Source organism: Natator depressus, chromosome 6 (genome assembly GCF_965152275.1).
Source record: "Natator depressus isolate rNatDep1 chromosome 6, rNatDep2.hap1, whole genome shotgun sequence".
NCBI classification, from domain to species: domain Eukaryota; kingdom Metazoa; phylum Chordata; order Testudines; family Cheloniidae; genus Natator; species Natator depressus.
Window position 1 is genome coordinate 14,798,732 of NC_134239.1, and position 26,200 is coordinate 14,824,931.

General features: G+C 55.1%; 2 protein-coding genes across 7 annotated transcripts in view; one reads left to right on the forward strand and one right to left on the reverse strand.

Annotated features, from left to right (window-relative positions):
- The first annotated feature begins 4,928 nt into the window (after positions 1–4,928).
- On the forward strand, positions 4,929–25,213 carry LOC141988683 (glycine N-acyltransferase-like protein 3). 5 transcript variants are annotated; one of them, XM_074954580.1, is made up of 7 exons: positions 4,929–4,977; positions 5,743–5,828; positions 19,457–19,587; positions 21,469–21,576; positions 22,497–22,617; positions 22,998–23,118; positions 24,443–25,213. In XM_074954580.1, exons 3-7 carry the CDS (start codon positions 19,510–19,512, stop codon positions 24,897–24,899), a joined length of 885 nt encoding a protein of 294 aa, XP_074810681.1. In that variant the 5' UTR covers positions 4,929–4,977; positions 5,743–5,828; positions 19,457–19,509; the 3' UTR covers positions 24,900–25,213. The 5 variants fall into 5 exon arrangements, with proteins under 5 accessions (XP_074810681.1, XP_074810680.1, XP_074810678.1 ...); XM_074954579.1 differs by lacking the exons at positions 4,929–4,977; positions 5,743–5,828 and adding an exon at positions 19,066–19,207; XM_074954577.1 differs by lacking the exons at positions 4,929–4,977; positions 5,743–5,828 and adding an exon at positions 19,173–19,328.
- Positions 15,648–26,200, reverse strand: part of CLCF1 (cardiotrophin like cytokine factor 1) — an 88,629-nt gene continuing 78,076 nt past the window's right edge. For both annotated transcript variants that reach the window (XR_012639808.1, XM_074954584.1), the window contains one exon: positions 15,648–16,240. Coding sequence is in view for 1 of the 2 variants with exons in the window: in XM_074954584.1 (XP_074810685.1) it covers positions 15,797–16,240 (444 nt within the window). In the remaining variant the exon portion in view is untranslated. The remainder of the gene's footprint in view (positions 16,241–26,200) is intronic.

Here is a 26,200-nt window from a genome sequence, read left to right on the forward strand (position 1 = left end):
CCTTTCCAGGGGGAGTCTCCTGGTGGCTTTTTTTCCCCCTTTCTCCCTCTCTCTTCTGTTCTTCACCACTTGACCCCTTTTGAAGTGTGAGCTCCGGGGATGATCAGGGGTCAACACCCACCAGAGGCCCCTGCGGACTGAAGAGTTTTCTCTAAACAGAGGAATTTTTACTTCAGCTCCCAGCTCCTGTGAGGCTGCAGTTTTAGGTGTGGCAGGTACAGCACTTTTGTGAGGGTCTCCCAGGCACAGTGAGTGTCTGGCCATTACAGGAACTGACTCCTGGCAGGAGAGGCACCGCCTGGAGCAGAGAGAGCCAGGCAAGCCCCTGGGTAGGGGGTGTCATCCTCTAGCAGGGAGGAATATGCATAAGAACATTGTCTTTACTTTTTTTTTTTTAAACTGAAATAGAAAATAATTTTGAGTCTACTAGATGCCTGCGGGGGGGGGGGGGGGGGATGCCCCCAGACAGGAAAGGAAAGTGAAGTTCTTTTCCTTTCTCTCTTTTCTTTTTAAACCAAAGGGATAAAATAAAACAAAACACTAGCCTGAGTACTTTTAGGGAGAAGAAAGGTAACAAAACAAACACTACTTATGCTAATGACACAGATAAGGACAACTGCTCCTTCCATCAGAGGCCAAAGGCAATAGAGAAGAAAGTGAGGGGGGTTCCCTGTGCAGTGCTAAAGACCCTCCAGGCAGACCACAAGGGAGGGAGAGCACATGCCCGGGCTCAAGGGGACACTGCTACCAAAAATCTCCGATTAGAGGTGCAGGGGAGCACCCATAGGGACACTAGTCGAAGAAGAACAGTTTTTCAACCAGGTTTTCAAATGAAATTTTCCAAAAAAAGTTCTGCTTGTTCCCAGTGTCGGCTTTGTGTCAAAATACTGAGGGCCTGAAAACCAGAGTGTCCTGGGTGTATAACCTAGTCTACAGGGTGGTGTCTGCAGCAAGTAAGGTCAGGGTCAAATATCTAGGGCTTCCTTTTGAAAAGTAACCAATAGCACCTGTTGGAATCATCCCGTCCTGCCTCCCCCCACCCCACCCCCCCGCAACTTTCTGGGATCACTAAATATCTTCCCTGGGGGGACTTTAAGAGCAAACACTTCCTCACTCACAAGCGCTGAGTGTGTATGAAACAAGAAGAGCTTTGTTGGAGGGGATGGGGAAACCAGCACCCAACTGGGGAGAGCACAGCAATTACAACTCACCTATCTGTAGTTATGAATCGTAAGTAAACACCCAGTCCTGTCCCTTTGTGTCTCCAGCTGTGTCCCCTGATTCAGTTCCCCACCCACAACCACTGAACAGATGCCCCTTCAGCAGTGGTTTCCTCCTCTGCTATGCTCCACTCACTGTTTGGTGTCAGCTGTTGGCCTGGTCCTAGAGCCTGGTATCAGGCAGGCCTGTGCCCTATCCTTTGAGAAATGCCAGCTGGGCCAGCCCCCAGGCTCCACCACTTCACTCAGCTCTGGTGATTTCAGCCTCATTTGCTGAAGGGAGTAAGGGAGGGCTGCCCAGGGCTCCCTCAGCCCTGCTGCCACCCTCTGCCACTTTGGCAAAAAGCCACCTCGGTGCTGCCTCCCAATGAAGAGTTTTCTGACTTTGCAAAGTCTTTAGCAGAGTCACTCCACGCTGCGGCAAACAGGCCCAGACCCAGAGCACGCCTCTGCTGAAAAAGACAAATTCCCCCTATCTTCCATGCTCCACTACCCACTGGCTGCAGCTTTGCTTAGGGTGACCCCTCGTCCAGGGCACAGTCAGTACAGTTCCCGTGCCCGCTGCCACACAATAAGCCTTGCAACGTTTCACTGCTCCAACAGCCAAAACGGACATGAGCTTTAACCACAACAACCCAACATTGATGCTGAGATGGTGAGGCGTCCCGCGGCTTCCCCTGCCCCCATCCAGAGCCCAGCATCATGCCAGAGATCAGGTCAGCGTCTGCCCACACTACGCAGCCCCTGTAGGGTGGGGGAAGGAGCCCCAGGGCAGCCTGAGGATCACTCAAGATATGGCCAGCTGTCTCTGTCCTTCACCCCATGCAAGGGCCCACGCACAGGGGTCTTTATGGCACCAGCAGAATCCCCGCGGGATTAGCACTTAGCCCTGCCTTCCTCAGGAAGAATAATCATGGGGCAGAGAGAATCATGGGGTACAAGCTCCCTGCTTCAGCACCTGCACAGAAGCCCCTCATCCTCAGCCAGGAAAAAGTGATTCAAATGGATTCCGTGCCACCAAAGGGGCACCACCCACAGCCCCTGGTGGACCGGGCACTCCTGCCGTCAGCCATGGGAGGCCTTGGGCAGGGAGTGGCCATATTCTCCCCATCCCTGCATCACGTCTACCTGGCCCAGGATGGAGAGGAACCTTCCCTGTCTAGAGCCCATGCAGAATTAATGGGCACATGGAGACTGGGCAGATGTGGGGGTAGGAACTTTAGCAGTGGGAGCCCAAATCACCTTAATACATTTTGGAGTTTTGGGAACCTAGAAGTCTCACCCACACTTGTGGGGGCTGGGCAGCGGGGGGTTCGACACTCCTCAGACAGACCAGAACACACAGTGTCATCTGCTTTGTAAAGAATCTCAAGATTTTGGGGCCTGACAGCCAACTGCTGACCACAGGGGCAGGGCCCTACTGCCTGAGGCTGGACCCAGCCAGGAGGCTCTTGACCCTGGACATGCTGAACGAGATGTGGGCCGAGAGGCATAACGAGCAGAGTTAGTGGTTCCTCTCTGGCCTGATCCAGCACTTTCTCTACTCCTTCCTCCTGGATGGCGCCGGCCCATCAGCTAGAACCTCATAGACCTATTCCTGTCCCAGGACAGGGGCCGAGGGAGAGGGTTCGGATAGTCCTGGGGTCAGCGTTGGGCCCAGTGGGATGCATAATATTTTCCAGCTCAATCCCCATGGGGCCCGCCCTGCCCCTAGCCCCATAACCGGCCTTATAGGGTCTGTCCTACTCTCCCAAAGAGTTCTGGGTGTGTAATCCCTTCTGCCAGGTGTTGTCTGCAGCAATGAGGGCAGGTTCAAATATCTAGCCCTTCCTTTAGAAAACTAGTGAATACCACAGACTCGAGCCCCAATCCAGAATTTCTGGGGTCGCTAATTATCTTCCCTGGGAACCCTTAAGAGGCAAATATTTCCCCACTCTCAAGCCCTGAATCTGTGTATGAAACAAGGAGGGCTTCCATGGTGGGAAAGGGAACCCAGCATCATCTTGGGAAAGCACTGCAACAATATGTATCCATAGGGTTACCATATTTGACCATTCAAAAAAGAGGACACTCCATGGGGGGCGGGGGATATTTGCTCGCACCCCCCCACCCCTGTCCCTGCCCCAACTCCACCCCTTCCCCAAAGTCCCCACCCCAACTCTGCCCCCTCCCTGCCCCATTGGACCCCTTCCCCAAATCCCCGCCCCAGCCCCACCTCCTCCCCTGAGCGCACCGCATTCCCCCTCCTCCCCCCTCCCTCCCAGCTGCACGAAACACCTGTTTCATGGCGCAAGTGCTGGGAGCTAGGGAGAAAAAGCAGGCACTCTCTTGAGGGATCAACAATCACTCTCTTTCTTGAATGATCAACTCTTCTTTGGGGAAAAATAATAATGGCAAAATCCCAGACATGTTTAGATATTTAAAAATTCCTCCTGGATGGCGATTTAAGAACCAAAAAGCCGGACATGTCCAGGAAAATACGGACGTATGGTAACCCTTGTATCCAAGTTGTGAATAATAAGTAAATACCCGCTCCTACCCCATGGTATCTTCAGCCGTGTCCTCCAACTCCTTCCTCCCCACTGGTGTGAATGACCAAATACAAGTGTCCTTTCAAAAGTTCCTTCCTCCCTCCCTCCTCTACTATGCCCCACTCATATTTGGGGCAGCTGGTAGTGTTATCCCAGAGTCTTTGAGTGCACTCCATAGCTTCCACCTCCAAACCCATCTACGGTGATTCTAGCTGTTAGCGCTGGTATTAGGGCATCATTAGACTTCACTCCACCCTGGTTTTACTTCCCACAGCTCCAGCAGATGATCACCACCTTCTCACGGCTTCACAGCAAGAAACTACCCCACTTCTTTGCAAAATCTTCCAGGAAAAAAGATCCACAGTACTTCACACCCTTGAGCGAAGTCCTTACCACCAAGCATGTGGCCATAACAAAAAAAAGCACCTTTCCCTCTCTCTTTAGATCAGGGGTCTCAAACTCAAACACATGAGGACTAGTACATTGGCCCGAGGGCTGCACCACTGACCACCCCCTGACCTGCTGCCCCGGCCCCGCCCCCACTCCACCCCTTCCATGAGGCCCCGCCCCTGCCCCGCCTCTTCCCACCCCTTCCCTGCCCCCACTCCAACCCCGTTCCCGAAATCCCAACCCCAACTCCGCGGGGTGCATCAGGGAGCTCAGGGCAGGGGGTTGGGGTGCAGGAGGGGTGCAGGGTGCCGCAGGGGGCTTAGGGCAGGCGGTTGGGGTGCAGCAGGGGGCTCAGGGCAGGTGGTCGGGGTGCAGGAGGGGTGTGGGGTGCGGCAAGGGGCTTAGGGCAGGGGGTTGGGTTGCGGGGTGCAGCAGGGGGCTCAGGGCAGGGGGTTTTGCTGCAGGAGAGGTTTGGGGGGCAGGTCTGGCCCGGCGCACACTGGGGGCAGGGCAGGCTCCTTGCCTGCCTGCCCTGCCCCCTTGCCGCTCCGGGAAGCGGCCGGGACCTGGGGGAGGGAGGAGGGGTCCACAGGGGTCTGTGTGTTGCCCTGGCCGCGCCTCCAGGTACCTCCCCCAAAGCTCCCATTGGCCGGGAACAGGGAACCGCTGCCAATGGGAGCTTTGTGGGAGGTACCTAGAGGATCAGCCAGGGCAACACACAGACCCCTGTGCCCCCACCCCAGGTCCCGGCTGCTTCCTGGAGCGGCGCAGGGGCAGCGCAGGCAGGGAGGGAGCCTGCCCTGCCCACGGTGCACGCTGGGACGAAGCCGCTCTAGGTAAACGCTGGGCGGGCCGGGGGGGGGCCGTGGGGAGCTGGCGGGCCGCAGAAAATAACCCCATGGGCTGCGTGTTTGAGACCCCTGCCTTTGTCTCTCCTGCTGTTTCCTCTGAATCAGTTCCCCGCCCACAACCACTGAACAGATGCCACTTCAGCAGCAGTTTCCTCCTCCGCTACGCTCCACTCACGGTTTGGTGTCAGCTGTTGGCCTCGTCCCAGAGCCTGGTGTCAGGCAGGCCTGTGCCCTATCCTTTGAGAAATGCCAGCTGGGCCAGCCCTCAGGCTCCACCACTTCACCCAGCTCTGGTGATTTCAGCCTTGTTTGCACGGGGTAAGGGAGGGCTGCCCAGAGCTGCCTCAGCCCTGCTGCCTCCTTCTGCTGCTTTGGCAAAGGGCCACCTCGGTGTTGCCTCCCAGTGAAGAGTTTTCTGACTGCAAATCTGACCCCCCCAACCCCCATGTCTCCAGCAGACCCACAACGCCACAGTGAACATTAACCACGGGAACCCGGCTGGGCACAAAGTGCTGGTGGATTCACAACCCTCGTTCAAAGTTGTTCTTACCCAGCCACAGACAGGAGTGTCACCCCTCAGCCACCACTCAGCACCCAGGTGGCCAGGCTGCTTCAGGGAATCGGGAATGGGACACGGGGCCTTTTTTCCCTCTGGGGGCCTCCAGACACAGGCCCGGCTGACTTGGAAGGGGTGGGGTGGAGGAGCAGGCAAATCAATCATTCCATTGGGCTCTATGTCTCTCCTGGCAGGTGGCATCAGACAACTCTGATTTCTACCAACATGGACGCAGAGTTCTACTGGGCCGTGCTGGGCAGCGCGGGCGTGATCAAGTGAGGTTAGGTCTTCTGCATCCACGGCAATGTCTGGGGCTGCCTCCTTCTGAGCCCCACAGCCACTGCATGTCCCCCTCTACCATCTGGGACCAAACTCCAGCAGACTCCGACACTGCCAGACCCTGAGTCTCCAGGTCCCCACAGTTCCCACCAGGCTGCTCCCATGTGCCCCATGGGCTCAGGACAGGATTGGCTCACTTGGTGCAGGCTCCCTTTTGTGAGACCTGCATACCAGTGGGTCAGCTTGGTACCCTCTCCTGCCCATATTCCAAGCTGGGCCCCCCACAGCCACGTTCCCCATTCAGGGCTGCCACTGCTCTGGGCCTGTTGCCACCTCCTGTAGGGCTCCAGGATGGGGTGTACGAGGCCTTGAGGGACATCACTTGGGCCAAGGGGGTGCAGCTGGAGGCATCCAACGACTCCACCTACCTCCACCCGGATCCCAGCACCATGCCTGAGATCTGGTCAGTGTCTGCCTGGGAGTGGGCACAGTGGGGTGGACCGAGTAACTGGAAGGCCCACAGACTGGCCAGCTGGCCCCATTCCTCACCCCATCTGGGCCCCAGGCAGAGGGGCTCACGATACCAATTGCCGTATCCCACTGGGATTGGCACTGCCCACACAGCCTGCTCTCTGGCTCCTCAGGGACCCCACAGACACTGGACAGCTCAGGCACGGGGTGTGTGTGGTGGGCTCCTGATTCCCCAACACTAGAGGTGTCATTTCAGAAAAAACTCAGGGGGCAGGAAGAGCAAAGCTGTGTGTGAACATTACAGGCGATCCTGTACCCTGCAGAGCCAGGTGGGACAAAAAGTGGAGCAGATAGACCCATGGGGGGAGGGCAAGCCAAGATCTAGAGGGGCAATGGCCTCCCTTGCTCCATAGCAAATGATGGCCCTGCCCAACAGTTGCCCGCCCTGCACCCCTGGAGACCTGCACCCTGGCAAGCAGCCCAGGCAGAGCACAGGCAGCTACCAGCCACTTGCCCCATGCCACGGCTCCATGAGCCACAAGAGCCCCCCGGGGGCAGGGGCATCTTCCCTCCCCAAAGCCTGTTTAGTCATCAGCAGCTCATTCAGGCCCCCAGCAAAGGGCCTGGCTCCCGGGGATGCTCTGGGAATGGGGAGAAGCTTCCCTGAGGAATGAGATACCCCCTCTGAGACCCACCGAGCAGGGACATGACACAGCGCTTCTCCCACCTGTGTTAGCAGGGAAAGGCCCCATGCACCCCACTTCTCTGAGCCAGCCAGCTGGCCAGCCCCAGGGCCGGATCGGAGCCAGCACCCATTGAGGTCCCCACCTCCCCATTCCCCACCTCCTGAGCCATCCTGTCCCTCCCTTCCCTTGGCTCTACCCTGCCCCTTTGAGCTCCCCAGGCTGGACTCTGCCATGAGGCTCTCGTCCCTGGACGTCTCCCACGCCGACCTGCCGAACGAGACGTGGCCCCATGGAGGGACTGAGCAGAGCTGGCAGTACTTGGCCAACCTGATCTGCCACTTCCCAAGCTTCTGCCTCCTGGATGCCACTGGCCACCCTGTCAGCTGGAGCCCCATGGACCCCTTTGGTGCCATGGCGCATGGCTACACCCTGCCCCAGCACCGTAGGCACTGCTACATGCGGGTGCTCAGCACCATGACAGCAAAGTGGATGCATGCGTGAGGCTGCCCCATCTTTGGCCACGTGGCCCTGGACAACCTCCCCATACAGAGGCTACAGGAGAGCCAGGGCTTCCAGTGCCAGCCCAGCCTGTGCTATCATTATCCACACCCCAAAGCCAGTGATGGCTCCCGTCTGAGCCCCCTGACCCAGCACCAGCCACCTCCTCCTACCTAAGTTCCCTTCCCCAGAAACCTCTATGGGGCAGGGCTGAGGGCCAACAGGGTGGCCAGGAAAATCCAGGGCTCCGCATTGGGCCCCATGGAGCTAGAAACATCTCCCATCTCTCCAGCACCTCTCCATAAAATAGCACACACCAGCCTCATAGGTGGGGTGGGGCCCAACAAAATTCATGGTCCATTTTGGTCAATATCACAGGATTTTATAAATCATAAACTTCATGGTTCCAGATATTTAAATCTGAAATGTCAGTGTTGAAATCGTGGGGGGTTCCCGACCAAAAATGCAGCTGTAGGGGCAGGTTGCAAGGCCATTCTAGGGGAGGTCACAGCATTGCCACCCTTAGTTCTGAGCAGCTGCTGGCAGCAGTGCTGCATTGAGAGCTGGGTGGCTGCTGGCCTGGAGCCCAGCTCTGAAGGCAGTGTTGCCACCAGCAGCAGTGCAGAAGTGAGGGTGGCATAGTAGGAGAGGGGCCATCACTTTTTTGGGACAGGAAGGGCTGGTCTTAGGGGTGAGCAACAGCCCAGGGTGTCGTGGTCAGAGGGGTGCCATGCCCTCCGCTACATTCAGTCATCCCAAAGCCCCTTAAGCCTCTGCGTGCTGGGACCAGAGACAGGGAGGAGCAGGGCTGGGGGCTCCCCAGGTGGGGCCTCCTACCACGTACTGAGCTCCAGCTGCTGGTCCCATCCAAGCTGGGGAGGGATGGGTCTTCCTCTTCCCCTGCATGGGCCACCTCCGGGACCCTCCCCTGGCTTCAGGAAGCTCCGCAGCTGATGGCTGGGAACCCAGCTCTGAAGGGAGCACCACCGCCAGCAGCAGCACTCAAGCGAGGGTGGCCACCCTTACATTTGTGACACCGCCAGCAGCAGCGCAGAAGTAAGAATGGCAATACCGTATCATGCCACCCTCACTGCTGCAGTGCTGCCAGCAGTGGCGATGGCTTCAGAGCTGGACGGCCCAAGAGCAGTGGCTGCTGGCTGGGAGCCCAGCTCTGAAGGCAGTGCTGCCGCCACCAGCAGCGCAGAAGTAAGGGTGACATAGTATTGGGGGGGCTGTCGCTTTGGGGAGGGGGGCAGGTCCAGCCTTATGGGTGGACAACCCTAGGGTGCTGTGGCACAAACACAGCCAGCCCAAGGCCCCTTTAACCACCGAGTGCTAGGTCTGGAGCCAGGAAGGGGCAGGTCTAGGGCACCCCAGCCGAGGGCTCCTCCTGTGCACTGGGCTCTACACTCCAACCTCCAGAACCTCCCCTGGCTGCAGGAAGCTGCTGTTGGTGGCGGTGCAGATGTGCGGGTGGAAATATCACACCATGAACCCTCACTTCCGGGCTGCTGCTGGCGGCATCGCTGCCGTAAGAGCTGGGCTCCTGGCCTGCCGCCATCACTTTCCAGCTGCCCTGCTTCTAAAGAAGCACTGTCACCAGCAGCTGCGGAGGACTATGGGTAACAATCCTGCAACCCCCCTACAATAGCCAGATTTCCTGGGGTAGACCAGATTTCATGATCGGTAATGCATTTTTCACAGCCGTGAATTTGGTAGGGCCCTACTCTTGGGGCCAACCACCGCAGCTCCATAACCAGCCTCCCTGGGTGGAACTTACCCTCAGTCCTATCAACGTAGCACCCTGCAGTCCAGCTCCCCTTTGCTGCCCCATTCCTTAACTTGTAGACATCCTAGCAGCTGTAACAATCTCCCATCCAATAAAGCTGTATGTCAGCCACAGCTCACGGGCCAGTATCAATGTGGCTGAATGGCTGTAAGTTCATATCCAACCCTTGAGAGAAGTCTGAGAACAAACCATTCTTGCTGCTACAACCTGACTCTGCCAAAGGGGTTTTTAATCTTATTATTTGGGGCTGTGGGGGAAATGTAATTGCAGGATAGCAGAAGATTCAGAAGGCGCTTAAACTAGTAACAAATAAATAAATGCCATATGTAAATGTTTGCTGGGAGGGGGAATTAGGAGGCAGGGAGAAATAGGGGTAGAGGGGATTGGGGCTGCAGGAAAGGGAGGGGGAGTACTGGAGATCTGAGTCGTTAGGAGATTTCAGGTGAGGGAGTGGGATATTGGGACAGGATATAAGGTGGTGGGAGGGAGGCTGAGCGGGTGTCAGTCACACTCATATTCTCCCCTCCCATATGTGCCCTGAGATCTGGAGAGGGTCTGTTGCTCTGGGGGTGTCTGAGCCCATCTCCTTGCCCCTGTGTCTGCCAGGATCGGGAGTCCCTGCTCCTTTACAGGGGTGTCTAATCGCTCTACTTGCCTCCCCTCAGGTGTGCTGGGATCTAGGGGACCCTTCCTCTCTAGGTGTTATCTGACCTCCTTTCCTTGCCCCACACGTGAGCTGGCATCCAGGGAAGCCCTGTCCCTCTGGCAGGGAGCTGAGTGCAGCCCTCCCAGGAGCATGCACCAAAACCACACCACTAGATCGGGGTGAGGAACTAAGAACAAGAAGGCTTGGTGCAAAACACAAGCTCCCGAGCCCTGACCAGGGGAGAGGGGCTGAGAATACCCACTGAGATGAATGGAGCTATTGTCCCAGGCTGTATCGTCTCAATGGGTGCTCTCCTTCAGCGGATACCATCACACCGAGATCTATGGGCCCCGTCACACAGCTCAGAGCCACCTGTACTTTCAGGATTGTCCCATGCTGGGGATCTGGAGATAGCAAAGCAGCTGCTGCTGATTAATTTCATACAATTTTACAACTGAGTGCCAGGTCAGCTACAGTTAAAATTGAGTAGGCTTCTATTTAAAACCAATTCTTCTAAGTGCTCTGAAATCCCCATGCTTACTTGGGCTGCCTCCTGGGGGTATGGAGTAGGGGGAGTGATAGGGTGACCGCATGTAACATTTTGGCCAGGATAGTCCCTTTTTGAAGCCAAAAGAAAAGGAGGACTTGTGGCACCTTAGAGACTAACAAATTTATTTGAGCATAAGCTTTCGTGAGCTACAGCTCACTTCATCGGATGCATTCAGTGGAAAATACAGTGGGGAGATTTGTATACACAGAGAACATGAAACAATGGGTGAGCTACACATACACACTGTAAGGAGGGTGATCAGGTAAGGTGAGCTATTTCCAGCAGGAGAGCAGGGGGTGGGGTGGGGGGGAACCTTTTGTAGTGATAATCAAGGTGGGCCATTTCCAGCAGTTGACAAGAACATCTGAGGAACATTGGGGGAGGGGGTGGGGTGGGGTGGGGGAATAAATACGGGGAAATAGTTTTATTTGTGTAATGACCCATCCACTCCCAGTCTTTATTCAAGCCTAACATTCAAAAACCAGTCAGAGAACACTTCAATCTCTTTGGTCACTCGATTACAGACCTAAAAGTTGCAATCCTTCAACAACCAAAACTTCAAAAACAGACTCTAACGAGAGACTGCTGAATTGGAATTAATTTGCAAACTGGATACAATTAACTTAGGCTTGAATAAAGACTGGGAGTGGATGTGCCATTACACAAAGTAAAACTATTTTCCCATGTTTATTCCCCCCCTCCCCCCACTGTTCTTCAGATGTTCTTGTCAACTGCTGGAAATGGCCCACCTTGATTATCACTACAAAAGGTTCCCCCCCTCCCCCTGCTCTCCTGCTGGTAATAGCTCACCTTACCTGATCACTCTCCTTACAGTGTGTATGGTAACATCCATTGTTTCATGTTCTCTGTGTATATAAATCTCCCCACTGTATTTTCCACTGAATGCATCCGATGAAGTGAGCTGTAGCTCACGAAAGCTTATGCTCAAATAAATTTGTTAGTCTCTAAGGTGCCACAAATCCTCCTGTTCTTTTTGTGGCTACAGACTAACACGGCTGCTACTCTGAAACCTTTTTTAAGCCATGTCCCTGCCATCCCAACTCTTTTTTTTTTTTTTTGCAAAAATGGGCGTTTGTCCCATTTGCTCTTGTTGACTTGATCAGTTGGCAAGAGCAAACAGGACACATGCTCACTTTTGTCAAAAAGTGGGGTGTGGAAGAATGTGAGGGAGGGGGGCGAGCTGTGATGCCAGCCCCACAGAGGGAGGGTGGCAGGGCTTGGGTGCGGGGGCAGGCAAGGCTCGAGCAAGCAGTGATGCCAGTCCCAGCCTCGCGTTGGGAGGGGCTCGGTCTAGTCCCATGTGGTGTCCCATTTTTCCTTTGGAAAATATGGTCACCCCATTGAGTGACCCACATTTGAGGTAATTTGAATAAGATGTTCCTGAATAAGAGGTCATTTATGATCTGGAGGATGGCGTGGATTGCACCCTGTGACGTTATTGACATAATCTGGGACCATATAGATCATTGTTGCAATCAAGGTCCTGTAGTGGCACCAAATCTTACATAAAGGGGGTCAAATGAGGTGTCTAAGACAAGGTTATGGTTTGCTGGTTATGATTATGCTATCTGTATACGTGTATCATTTTTATAGTTGAAGTTATGAATATTGGCTCTATACTGTCTGTATTTCAAACTTATGCTATGCTTCTGGGGGACACCCCAGAGAAGTTGGTGTCAGCTCTGCCTAGCCTGCTTGATGGCCCATTCAGGACCATCAGCTATACAAGTGAACAACTGAGAGAAGGCACATACGCCTTGCGACTCAGCAAGGTATGCAGGGACCTGCCTATGGAGAGAACTCTGAGGTTTTTCCAGGCCATGTGATGGACAGTTTGTCTTTGGGACAAAAAAAGAGAGACCACATGGCAAGAGACTATAGAAAGCTGCTGCAGCTCCTCCATCTGGTCTTCAATCCTGCTTCTTACCTCTGGAGGAACTTTGCTACGATGAAGCTTTGAACGAAGGACGGAAAGACCCATCCCAGCTGTGGATGTTCTCCAGAGACGTGATTTGAACCTGCAGTTTATTCTATCACTGCTACACGACTGAACCAAGAACTTTGCCATTACTGTATGTAATTGATTCCATTTAACCAATTCTAGCTCTCATCTATTTCTTTTTCTCTTTATCAATAAACCTTTAGATTTTAGATTCTAAAGGATTGGCAACAGCGTGATTTGTGGGTAAGATCTGATTTGTATATTGACCTGGGTCTGGGGCTTGGTCCTTTGGGATCAGGAGAACCCTTTTTCTTTTACGGGGGTATTGGTTTTCATAACCATTTGTCCCCATAACAAGTGGCACTGGTGGTGATACTGGGAAACTGGAGTGTCTAAGGGAATTGCTTGTGTGACTTGTGGTTAGCCAGTGGGGTAAAACCAAAGTCCTCTCTGTCTGTCTGGTTTGGTTTGCCTTAGAGCTGGAAAAACCGCAGCCTTGGGCTGTAACTGCTCTGCTTTAAGCAATTTGTCCTGAACTGGCACTCTCAGTTGGGTCCCACCAGAACCAGCATCGTTATACACCTTCAGCAAGTTTGCAGATGACACTAAACTGGGAGGAGAGGTAGATACGCTGGAGGGTAGGGATAGAATACAGATGGCCCTAGACAAATTAGAGGATTGGGCCAAAAGAAATCTGATGAGGTTCAACAAGGACAAGTGCAGAGTCCTGCACTTAGGACGGAAGAATCCCATGCACCGCTACAGACTAGGGACCGAATGGCTCAGCAGCAGTTCTGCAGAAAAGGACCTAGGGGTTACACTAGATGAGAAGCTGGATATGAGTCAACAGTGTGCCCTTGTTGCCAAGAAGGCCAATGGCATTTTGGGCTGTATATGTAGGGGCATTGCCAGCAGATCGAGGGACGTGATCGTTCCCCTCTATTTGACATTGGTGAGGCCTCATCTGGAGTACTGTGTCCAGTTTTGGGTCCCACACTACAAGAAGGATGTGGAAAAATTGGAAAGCGTCCAGCGGAGGGCAACAAAAATGATTGGGGGACTGGAACACATGACTTATGAGGAGAGGCTGAGGGACCTGGGATTATTTAGTCTGCACAAGAGAAGAATGAGGGGGATTTGATAGCTGCTTTCAACTACCTCAAATGGGCTTCCAAAGAGGATGGATCTAGACTGTTCTCAGTGGTAGAAGATGACAGAACGAGGAGTAATGGTCTCAAGTTGCAGTGGGGGAGGTTTAGGTTGGATATTAGGAAAAACTTTTTCATTCGGAGGGTGGTGAAGCACTGGAATGGGTTCCCTAGGGTGGTGGTGGAATCTCCTTCCTTGGAGGTTTTTAAGGTCAGGCTGGACAAAGCCTGGCTGGGATGATTTAGGGTGTGGCTACACTTGCAGATGTAGAGTGCTGTGAGTTAAACCCGCCTTCGTACAGCGCAGTAGGAAAAGCGCTGCAGTCTGTCCACACTGACAGCTGCAAGCACACTGGCGTGGCTACATTTGTGGCACTTGCAGTGGCATTTGGAGGGATGCATTGTGGGCAGCTATCCCACAGAGCACCTCTTCCCATTCTGGCGCTGTGGCTTGTGGGAAGGGGGTGGGGAGTGCGGGGCATTCTGGGTCCTGTCCCAATGCCCCGTGATGCATCGCTTCACATCCCAGCAATCCCTGTGCTTCCGTCCACATTCGGCGCCACCTTTCAATGGTTTTTGTACTGCGCGCTCTGTCTTCCCTTTCGGTCTGCGGGAATGGAGCCCAAACTGCTGAGGAATATGCTGACGCGTCTCACCGGCACGTCACATTTGGCAGTTGAGTTATTCCTTAAAATCCAAAGTGACAGTGAGGACTCTGACGATGATATCGACTCGAATAACGCAAACGACACGAGTTTGCTTGTGGCATTCACGGACATGCTCACCACCGTGGAACGCTGCTTTTGGGCTCGGGAAACAAGCACTGAGTGGTAGGATCACATTTGTCGTGCAAGTCTGGGATGACAACCAGTGGCTGCAGAACTTTCAGATGAGAAAAGCCACTTTCATGGGACTGTGGGAGAAGCTCGCCCCCACCCTGCGGCGCAAGGACACGAGACTGAGAGCTACCCTGATGGTGGAGAAGCAGGTGGCTATTGCAATCGGGAAGCTGGCAACTCCAGACAGCTACCGATTGGTCTCTAACCAATTTGGAGTGGGGAAGTCAACCGTTGGAATCGTGTTGATGCAAGTTTGCGGGGCTGTTAATCACATCCTGCTCAGAAGAACCGTGACTCCGGGTAACGTGCGTGACATTGTGGCTGGCTTTGCACAAATGGGTTTGCCTAACTGTGGAGGGGTGATAGATTGGGACGCATATTCCAATTCTGGCACCAGCCCACCTAGCCTCCGAGTACGTTACTCGGACGGGCTATTTCTCTATGGTTCTCCAGGCGCTTGTGGATCACCGTGGGCATTTCATTGACATTAACGCAGGCTGGCCTGGAAAGGTGCATGACACACGCATCTTTATTAACACTGGCCTGTTCAGGAAGCTGCAAGTCGGGACTTTTTCCCCAGACCAGAAGATCACCATAGGGGAAGTCGAAATGCCCATTGTGATCCTGGAGACCCCGCTAACCCATTGATGCCGTGGCTCATGAAACCCTACACAGGGAGCCTTGACAGCAGCAAGGTGTGGTTCAACAACAGGCTGAGCCAGTGCAGAATGACTGTGGAATGTGCTTTTGGCCATTTAAAGGGTCGCTGGCGCTCTCTGTATGGGAAGCTGGACCTGGCCGATAACAGCATCCCCGCAGTTATATCCGCGTGTGGTACCCTCCATAGTATTTGTGAAGGGAAGGGTGAAAGATTCACTCAGGCATGGAACTCGTAGGTTCAACACCTGGAGGCTGAATTTGAACAGCCAGAGAGCAGGGCTATTAGAGGGGCCCAGCGCGGGGCTGCAAGGACTAGGGATGCCTTGAGGGAGCAATTTGAGGCTGAAAGCAAACAGTAATGTCTGGTGTGGTGCCCTGCACAGGAGTGAAGTGCAGTGGGAATCTGTGTTTGCTACGTATGATACTCTGACTTGCAGTGCCTGTTGGTTTCCTGCGCTAAGGTTTCTTTTACGATATGCAATAATAAAGAATGTTTTCAAAGCCAAAAAATAAATTTATTGAAAAGAAACACACCACAACTGCTTGGGAAACACAAAGGGCAAGGGGGTGGGGTGGGGAACGGTACAATCACAGATTTGCGTATGTCCTGTCTGGAGTGCTGTGCAATGCGTGCTGTACTTCAGGATGGCTATACTGCATGGTGATGGGGGTTGAGTGCAGTGGGTAAGGGTTGTAATTTTCAGGGCTGCGTGGTGAAGCTACAGGTGTTGGAGGCAGTGGGTGGCGGTAAGAACCCAGATGTTGGGGAAAGTGGTTTGGAGTGACATGGTGGCACAAGGGAAAGAGTTTTGGGACTCTTTCCCTTGTGCCACCATGTCACTCCAAACCACTTTCCCCAAGAGCTGCAGGGGGCGGTAGGCACGGTAGTGCTCCGCCTGCATGGCTACGAGCACCTGGATTGAATCCGCTTGGCTCTCCATGATGCTTATCAGCCACTCTGTGCTTTGGTGCCGGCAATCTCCATTCTGCTGGTGGACCCTCCTTTCCCTTTCCCGCCACTCCTGCACTTTTTTATTTTCATTAGTTGAATGCTGCATGACTTCATGCAGCATGTCCTCTTTGCTTCTACATGGGCTCTTCCTGATTCTTTGCAGCCTCTCAGCCATTGATAACACAGACGGCTGAGGTCTCAAGGGTTGCATCTGTAAAGGCAAAATGCAACACTTAACAGAGGCAGCATTGTTCACACCAGACAGAGCAATGATTCCCCCGTACTCAAGGGCAAGCACAGTCTACACAGTAGCCTAATTTGCCCATCCCAAAGCGAGCACACATAACCCACGGGAGCCCCAAAATGGTAAGTAAGCACAGGGTCAAGCATGACTGATTGTTTCACGGCTGTACTGTCCTCTGGATTTCTGTGCCTTGAGGAGAGCCAACAGCGGCAGTGGGCCCCTATAATGAACACTGTCCCCACATTTTCCACAGGAGTTCCTCCTGGGAAATATCTTGCTGCTGAGGGTGACCAGGGCAGCAAGGGAGGGTCTTCTACTACAATGTGGATTCCGCCCTGCCCCATATGCAGCTTGCCTGTGTGCAGCAATGGTCCCCCCGCCCCTCACGGCACAGTGGCGCGGACATGTTAGCGTTACTGGGACAAAGAACACAGTAGCTCTCCCAAAAAACCTGCACAAGCGTATTGCCCAAGTTCTGGCTGAGACCTTTGAAGAGAGCACTGAGGCCCATTACCATGATGTGAGAGAGCACATCAATCCCCTATTCCGCATCTAGGCATGCATGCAGCCCTAACCCTCCTCACCCCAAGAGCCCGCACCGAATAACTTCCTTCCCAAAATAAAAGCCGGTTACCGAAAACCTCCTCTGGTGTTTACCCTTCCCCAAGCACCGGCCGCTGCGACTGGTAACCTTCCTCCTGGCTTGAGAACAGCTCCTGGCTGCATGCATCTAGGGATGCCGGGGTGTCTTCCTGTGCCGGAGCACCCTCGCTCCCGCTTTGCTGCTCCTCCTCCTCCTCCTCCCGCCTTGTTGCACTGGGCTCTGAGGTGTCCATGGTGGTGCTTGGAGTGGAGGTGGGGTCACCCCCAAGTATTGCATCCAGCTCTTTGTAGAAATGGCAGGTCGCGGGAGCAGCACCGGAGCGGCTGTTTGCTTCGCAGGCTTTGCGGTAGGCGTTCCGCAGCTCCTTCACTTTAACTCTGCACTGCAGGGCGTCCCGGTCATGGCCCCTTTCCATCATATCCCTTGATATCTGCCCAAAGGTATCATAATTCCTGTGGCTGCAGCGCAGCTGGGACTGGACAGCTTCCTCCCCCCGAACACTGATGAGGTGCAGCACCTCGCCATTGCTCTATATTGGGGATCGCCTGGCGCGTGGAGGCATGGTCACCTGGAAAGATTCGCTGAGAGCACTCCACGCCTGGCTGAGCAAACAGGAAGGGGATTTTCAAAATTCTCAGAGAATTTAAAGGGCGGGTCTGACAGTTGGTCACCTGAGGGCAGGGCAGTAGAGGTCAAAGCGATGACCAGAGTGGCTAGAACAGGCATTGTGGGATACTTCTGGAGGCTGATCACAGCGCCATAACAGACCAGGGCATCCACACGCGGTGCTCCAGCGGGGGCACAGAAAATGTTATTCTGCTCGCCGAGGTGGAGTATCAGCGGCGCTGTATCTGCGGAGTCAGAGCGCTCTACGTGCCTTGCCAGTGTGGACGGGTAGTGAGCTAGTGCGCCCGGGGCTCCTTTATTGCACTGTAACTCACAAGTGTGGCCAAGCCCTAAGTTGGGGATTGGTCCTGCTTTGAGCAGGGGGTTGGACTAGATGACTTCCTGAGGTCCCTTCCAACCTTGATATTCTATGATTCTATGAACTACAGCTATCCACCCAAAAACTGCTTTTCTTCAAGTTCACAGCTTCTACCAATGGTTTTTGTGCACCCCTGCCTTCGAAAATGCTGATGGCTTAAGGGGATCGGCAGGAGATGGTGAGCTGGAAATGCTGGCAGGGTACCAGGGGAAGGCTGTATGTAGTAGGGGATGGAAGAGGTTGGGGAGGAGCGAGACACCAGACTTTTTACACATGTAATAAAATAACCACCAAGTTTTTGGGTCATAGACCAACTACACACTGCAAACGTTACAAAGCACAACCGTTATCTCCATTCCACTGAGGACAGCTGGGGCAGAGTTAAGGACCATAGGCAGGCACCTTAACTCCTCATTGCTTGGTTTTCAGATGTGTGAGTTTTGCTGGGCTTGACATTCTGGAAGGGTGCGTGGAACCTCTGGGCAACATTAACTCCACGGTTTGCCAGTGACTTAGCACACAAGGGAGCAGGAGACATGGACACAGCTCTGCTGCAGCTTGGAACAAAGACACAGTGTGCGAGGGAGGTGACTGTGTTTGTGAGAACCCCAGAGACTCAGCATCCCAGGAACTCACACAAGGATGCAGAGACAAAAGGAGGGCGAATCAAGATGGATCCCACAGAGTTGCTGGGCCACCATGACCTCTGCCTTCAGCTCTGATTCTCTGATGCTGGATTCCAGCTAATTAATAAATATGACGCTAGGTCGTGACAGATACTGATTGCATTGCTCCCGGCGGGTAATGAAACATGACAGCCACATCCCAGAGGGCTTCCATCTTTTGGTAGGTGAAACCTGCCCACCCTGGACCCCATGACCCCTCCCCAATCCTGAGAGGGACCCATGTGAAATCCCAGCCTCTGCATGGGCAAAACAAGCACAGAGTGTAGGGCACACATGCCTCGGGGGACAGGGCTGGGAGAGACACAGGCCAGAGGGAAGGATGCAGCCAAGGAGAGGTGCCCAGACTGGAGGCTCCCATCCCAGCAGAACCCTCTATCAAAGTCCATGGCCCACTTCTGGCTGTGCTCATGTTTCCTCAGAATTCTACTCCACTGGCCCCAGGAAATCATTTCACCCCTCACTGCCCATGGAAGGAGCCTGATCGTGCCTTGTGACTTCAGGGAGGTGCCCCCGGCTCAGGGCCAGCCACAGGCTCTGTTAATGGTTCATTCGCTCAGGGTTAAGAGGCTGGAGCAGTACTCAAGGGAGAGATCCAGTGGAGACGGGACCGCACTGCCTTCTTCAGGGCTGCTCCTGACCCTAGCACAGAGACTGCCTCGGTGAGTGGAGGCTAGTTGGGCAACCCTAGCCCTGCACAGACCAGCCCTGGCATTGCTGGGGCCACAGACAGGGACTGTTATTGTAGGGTCTCTGGTGAACACAGTGGCTGCACCCAGACTGGTATGTTATTGCAGGTTTGTTATTGTAGAGATTGGAGGTTGCAGACACCCTGCCTGCTTCTGGGGTCACTTGGGGGTGTGGGGATAGACACACATAACTGAAGGGTTTCTCTTCTCCCCTCCTCCCAGGTGTCCCCTACATCACATTCCCGGGAAGCTGCCAAGGGCCCATCCTGACAGAGATGCTGATCCTGAGCTGCTCCTCCAAGCTGCAGCAGCTGGAGGCGACTCTACGGAGGCGCCTGCCTGAGACATTGCAGGTGACATGGCTGTGTCTAGCCCCACTGCCCGCACCCCTGGGACGGGACTCAACCCCCCCACCTCTGCCCCACCCATGGAGCAGAGAGCAGGGGAAGGTCCCTCTGACTCCCCTGGGAGGTGGGTTAGAGAGCAGGCTGGAGGGGCAGGCTCCTCTGCCCACAGGGTAGGAGATAGCATGGGGGGCAGGACTCCCCCCAGGCACTAGCTGCTCAGTTCTCCTGGCCACCCACTCCTACCTCGCTCCTTGTGTCTCCCACAGACCAAACCCAGCACCAATTCCTGCTACTCATCCAGCGTAGCTGGCGGGACTTCCCCAGCCAATCACAGGGCAGGTTGGTCCCGTGCCAGCCAATCAGAGAGTTGGGTAGCTGTGGCTCCCTCCATGACTGTACGCCCATCACATGGCTCTAGTGTCTGTGGCGGGTCACCAGCCCCTTCAATCCCCCTCCCCTGACACACCTGACCAAAGGTTGCCAACTTTCTGACTGCAGAAAATTGAACACCCTTGCCCCACTGCTGCCCCAAGGCCCCACCCCTTTCCCAAGGCCCCATCTCCTCTCACTCCATCCCCCTTCCCTCTGTTGCTCGCTCTCCCCCACCCTCGCTCATTTGCTTATTTTCATTGGGCTGGGACAGGGGGTTGGAAGTGGGGGGTGACAGCTCCAGCTGGGGGTGAGGGCTGGGGATGAGGGGTTTGGGGTGCAGAAGGGAGCTACAGGCTGGGGCTGAGGAGCCTGTAGTGTGGGAGGGGGCTCCAGACTGGGGGTTAGAGTACAGGAGGGGGTGTGGGCTCCGGCAGGGGGTGTGGGCTCCTGGGTGGGGCCAGAAATGAGGGGCTCGGAGTGGGCTCCAGGCTGGGGCAGGGGGTTGGGGTGCAAAATGGGGTGAGAACTCTGGCTGGGGGTGCAGGCTCTGGTGTGGGCCTGAGGATGAGGGGTTTGGGGTGCAGAAGGGGGCTCTGGGATGGGGCTGAGGGGTTTGGAGTGTGGGAGGGGGCTCAGGGCTGGGGAAAGGGTTGGGAAGCGGGACAGGGCGCAGAGTACAGTTTCCGGGAGGGAGTTTGTGTGCAGGACGGGGTTACGAGCTGGAGCAGGGGGTTGGGGCGCAGGAGGGAGTTCGGGGTGTGGGCTCCGGGTGGAGCTAACCTCAGGTGGCTCCCAGAAGCGGTTGGCATGTCCAGCTCCCAGACGGAGGGGCCAGGGGGCTCTGCACATTGCCCGCATCTGTAGGCTCCGCCCCTGCAGCTCCCATTGACCACAATTCCCAGCCAACAGGAGCTGCAGAGCCGGTGCTCAGGGCAGCGGTAGCGTGCAGAGCTCCCTGGCTACCCCTGAGCCTAGGAGCCGGAGGGGGAAAATGCTGCAGCTTCCAGGAGCCGCACAGAGCCAGAGCAGGCAGGGAGCCTGCCTTAGCCCCACTGTGCCACCGACTGGACTTTTAGCAACCTGGCCAGCGGTGCTGACTGGAGCTGCCAAGGTCCGTGAAAACCAGATGCCTGACAACCCTAACCCAGCCACGGTCAGGGGCTCCCCTATGATACCAGCCCAGGGGCCACAAATCAGGGGTCAGACACCAAAAATCAGGAGAGTAACCCCAGCGGGAGGGGGCAGGAGACCACCATCTTCCCTGGCCTCGGCCAACTGAAATCGTTGTGAAGTGGTAGTCACCTTGACTAAGGGAAGCCTGTGGTGTCAGCCCCATTGGCAGGGATGGGAGAGGGTGGCCATTTTGAAGAAGGGCAAAAAACTGCCAAGGTGCAGAAGATCACGAGACGCTGAAACCGCCCGGTAAACATTGGGAGGCTCCTGACGGAGTCGTGAGAGCTGGAATTGCTGCCCTGCCCCCAGCTCTAACCCCCGCCACATCCATGTCACTGGCAGGTCCATGGCGCCGTGATGACCATAAATCGTGGGAACCCGGCAGCACAGGAGGTGCTGGTGGATTCGTGGCCTGAGTTCAAAGCCGTCCTCACACGGCCACGCAAAGAGGTGCTGCCCCTCAGCCACCGCGCTGCACCTGGGTGGTCTGGCTCTCTTAGGTGCTGGGGAGTGGGACCTGGGGCCTTTCCCCTCTAGGTGGGGCATGGTGTGGGGGCCAGGCTAGGTCGGGGGCAGGAATTGGGATTCAGGTCCTTTCCCCTATAGGTGGCCCCAGGGCGAGGACCAAAGTGTTTCGGGGGGGCAGGGATTGGGATTAGGGACCTTTCCATTCTACAGCAGTAGTTCTCAACCTTTTGGGGCTTAGGACCCATTTGTAACTGTTTATGGCCTATTGTGATGGGCGTGGAGGTCCCAGGGTGGTTTCTGTTGGATTCTGCCCCCTGTGGGTGGTTGGGTCCTGCCCAGCACTCACCCCACAATAGCAGCTCCCGTGGTGTGGGGCTGGCTGGGCTAGGCTCGTTGCTCTGGCCATTGCAACCGCTGGGGTTTCAGCGCCGCTCAGGTTTGATCCCGCCCCCCTAACTGGACCAAATTTGTGAGAGTGGAGTTGTGCCCTGGCTCATGGGGCTCCAGTACCACTCCTCAAATTTGGCCTACCCAGACTCCCATTGTCATGGTGGCTGGGCCAAACCTGAATGCCACCAGGACCCCAGAGGTTGCAGTGCCTGGAGCAGGGAGGCAAGTCCAGCCAGCGCCATGGGACAGTAGCCACAGGAGCTGCCATGGGACCCTTTGAAATATTCTGGCAACCCATTTTTGGGTCCCGACCCACAGGTTGAGAAACTCTGCACTGGGGAACCCCAGGTTGGGAGACAAACTGGCTCAGGGAGGGCTGGGATTGGGATTTGGGGCCTTTCCCTTCTAGGGGGCCCCCAAGCAGGGGCCAGGCTGGCTCGGGAGCGGGGGGCGGGCAGATCAGTCATTCCATTAGGAGTTTCCACTTCTTGGCTGCATGTCTCCCCTGGCAGGTGGCATTGGATGACTCTGATTTCTACACCAACATGTACGCGGCATACTACCGGGACCTGGGTGCCTACAGGGCCCTGCTGGGCAGCGCCGTCAACTGGAACCAGGCCTTCTGTATCCACGGTAATGTGGGCCTCACAGCACCAGGGAGAGCACCACAAAGACTGACCATATAAATACTGCGTGGGCCCAACCCCAGGATCCTGCCCTACAGTGCCAGCCCCGAATCCCTCCACTGCCCCTCCTCCAGGCTGCAAGGCTGCTGCCATGAGCCCTATGCAGGGCAGGTACATATGGGGTAGCCCCTTGCCAGTGCTGGGCTGAGATCAGCTTACCTGACCACGTCCTTCTCCTTGAGGCCTGGGGCTGGTAGGTTTGGAAGCTCAGACTCCTGCCCCTCCTGCCCCCTGTCCCAGGCTGGGCTCCCCACACATATGGGCCCTTTTGTCACCACCATTCAGTCTCTGTCCCCACTGCTCATGGCCCGTTGCTGCCCCCTGCAGGGCTCCGGGACGGGCTCTACGAGGCCTCCAGGGACATCGCCAACACTAAAGGGGTCAAGCTGGAGGTGTTCCGCTACTTCACTTATTTTCACCCGGATCCCAGCACCTTGCCTGAAATCCAGTCAGTGTCTGCTTGCGCCAGAGGGCCCCATGGGAGGGGTGGGGTTGGTAGAGAAGGGGACAGTCTGCAGGGTGAGGGAATTGGCCAGTATGGTGCTGGGATGCCCAAGATGTGGTTGGCTATTACCCATGCAGGACCTGGGGCACTGGGGTCCTATTGCCAGCAGTATAAACCCTGTAGGTTGGCACTGAGCCTGACCTCCTTCAGGGACCTCGCAGGGACTGGGGAGCGTAGCCATGGGGTGGGGACAACCATGGGGAGGGAGATCCCTCTTCAGCTCCTGCACAGGGCCCCAGCCTCTGCCAGGAAACCCTAATGCAAATGGCTTCTGTGCCACCAATGGGACCCCATCTGTGGCCCCTGGGACCAGGCACTCCTGCAATCAGCCAGCCCTGGCAGGGCTTGGGCAGCGAGAGGCCGTGCTCCCCCCATCCCTACACCATGTCTCACCTGGCCAAAGGGACATTAGGCAGTGTGGGTTAGTGGGGAAAGGCCCCGTGCCCCGCTCCCCACCCTCTGAGCCAGCCATTTCCCTCCTCCACTTGGCTTTAGCAATCCCCTCTCCTGAGTCCCAGGAGTTTCACTGGGGAGCCCATCTTACAATCACCTACATCGGAATTCCCCCCGCCTGTGGGGGAAGCCCCCTCTCATTGGCTGCCTCTCCGAGACCTCCTGGGGAAGAGCAGCCAATCAGAGCTCCTGCAGTAAGATCTCCTTCCCCCCACTCCCTGCAGTAATGTGACACCTTTCTCACAGAAGGGAAGGAGGGAGCAGGAATTGCTCAGCATCTCAGGATGGCTCCACTCCCTCTCCCCACCCCCTCCCACACCCAAACTCCCTCCCAGAAGCTGTACCCTGCACCCAGTCCCACTCCCCAACCCCCTGCCCCAGCCCTGAGCCTGTGAGCAATGGGGACAGGATGGTGCACATGCTGCCCCCATCCCAGGAACACCTGGCCTGGGAGGGGAAGAGGGGAGCCCGCTGCAGCACCCACTGGGTTGGGAGGGGGCAGAACAACACCAGGAGGTGCAGAAGGGAGGCTGGGGGGGCTAGGAAGAGTTGATGGGCACCTGGCTGGGAACAGAACTGATGGGGCAGAATTAATTGCTGGGCAGAAGATCCCAAATCACCATAATAAATCTGGGACTGTTAATAACACTGTCACAACCAGGGGTCGGGGGAGTTCAGCTATCAAGGGAGACCAGCAATCACAGTCATCTTTTAAAAAAAACCTCACGATCTTAGGGCCAATCTCATGATGTTGGGGTCTAATTCACGATCGTTAACCCTTGGGGCTTGGCCCTGCTGCTCTCTGCCTCCTCAGACTAGACCCGGCTGTGAGGTTGTCAACCCTGGATGTCTCCCACCTCGACCTGATGAACGAGATGTGGCCCTATGGGGGGAACAAGTACAGCAAGAGGTTCCTGGAAAGCCTGATCCGCCGCTTCCCCAGCTTCTGCCTCCTAGACTCTGCTGGCCACCTTGTCAGCTGGACTGTTTCAGACCCATATGGTGCCATGGGACGTAGCGTCACTATGACCGAGCACCGGGGACGCGGTTACAATGGGGTCCTGAACAACTTGTTAGCCAAGCGGTTGCACGCACTAGGCTATCCCAGCTACGGCCACGTGGCCGTGGACAACTACCCCATGCAGAGGCTGCAGGAGAGGCAGAGCTTCCAGCGCCAGCCCAACTTGTGCCACTTCATCCTCCACAACGCAGCACTGCATAGAACCCCCACGTTAACCCCCAGCCCAGCAGCGGGCACAGCCCCCGCATGAGTCCCCAGCCCAGCCACCCAGGGGACCTGCCAGGCTGGGACTAACGGAAGCCAAGGGAGGGGGGTGCGGGAGTCTGGAGATCAGTGTTACACCTCGTGGAACCAGTAACATCTCCCAGCTCCAGCCTCACATGGGATCTGCTACCCTCATCCCCAAAGGCCTTGCCCTCCCTCACAGCCCTGTACCCAGCTTTACAGGGTCTGTCCTGCTCTCCCGAGCCCCATAACCTGCCCTTCTTGGTGGAGCCTATCCCCCCAGACCCATACACACAGCACCCCCATCGAGTGGTTTCCCCAGGAATTGAAATTGGGGAGGTGTTCGAATTTACGGGGGGGGGGGGGGGGGTGTCAGGGCCGATGAGGGGTGAGACTATGAGGGCGAAGGGGGGCTGTATGGCACCATAGTAAAAACTGAAAAATGTTTCATGACCATTTTATTAGATTTAACTCATGTTTTAAAATCATCACACAAATTAAAGTTGGCTACTCAAGCCTTCTATGAAGCACTACGTCTACATCCTTCCTGGTTTCTTGTTATAATTTTCCACAACTCTGTTAATGAATTTCTTGAATGCAATACGTTCATCTTTGGCGGCTTCTCATGTGTCCGGTACTTCCATTCCTTCAATTGATATGCTCATCAGTTGATTCACATGATCAGGCAGAAGGCGACTTCTTTCAGAACACAAAATGCTATTCAATGATGAAAAAGAACTGTAGCTGTTGTGACTGGGAGTAGCAAAAGATGAATTCCTACTTCTTTCAGCCCAGGAAACAAAGCATAAAGATCGGGTCGAGCCACTAGTGATGATAAAAAAGAAGTTGAAGTCAAATCTTCATTTATTCGTCGTATGATATTCCACTCTGTGTTCAAATTCTCTGTTCTATCCTGAGCACACGGCAGCCCCATTGCTAGTAGTGCCTCACTCCACTCAACTGTCGGTGTTTTATAAGACAGGGATCTGTAAAAGCTACGCAGAGGTTGAGTAGAATCTAGAAGTCTCTGTTGTAGATTTTTAAGAATCAAGTTTGTGTACTTTTTCAGTTGTCTTAACAAACACTTCTTGTCTTCTTCACTTAAGGATTCAGTATAAATGCCTTCATTAGTCAACTTCTGGACTGAAGTCTTGGCTTCTTCCAGTATTTTTTCAGTGGATAGCTCTCTGATTGATCCAAATGTAGCTTCTATTGATGGACAAAGATCTACTACTGTTGTAGCAGATGCCTGGATGGCACTGTTTAATGACCCAAGTGGTTTCAACAGTAGACTACAAGAGAGAGAATGGCAATAGTCTTCTCTGA

Coding starts and splice junctions, on each gene's coding strand:
- LOC141988683 (XM_074954580.1), top strand. CDS start 19,510: ATGCTGATCCTGAGCTGCTCCTCCAAGCTGCAGCAGCTGGAGGCGACT. Junction 19,588..21,468: donor GCCTGCCTGAGACATTGCAG/GTGACATGGCTG, acceptor TGTCACTGGCAG/GTCCATGGCGCCGTGATGAC. Junction 23,119..24,442: donor AGCACCTTGCCTGAAATCCA/GTCAGTGTCTGC, acceptor CTGCCTCCTCAG/ACTAGACCCGGCTGTGAGGT.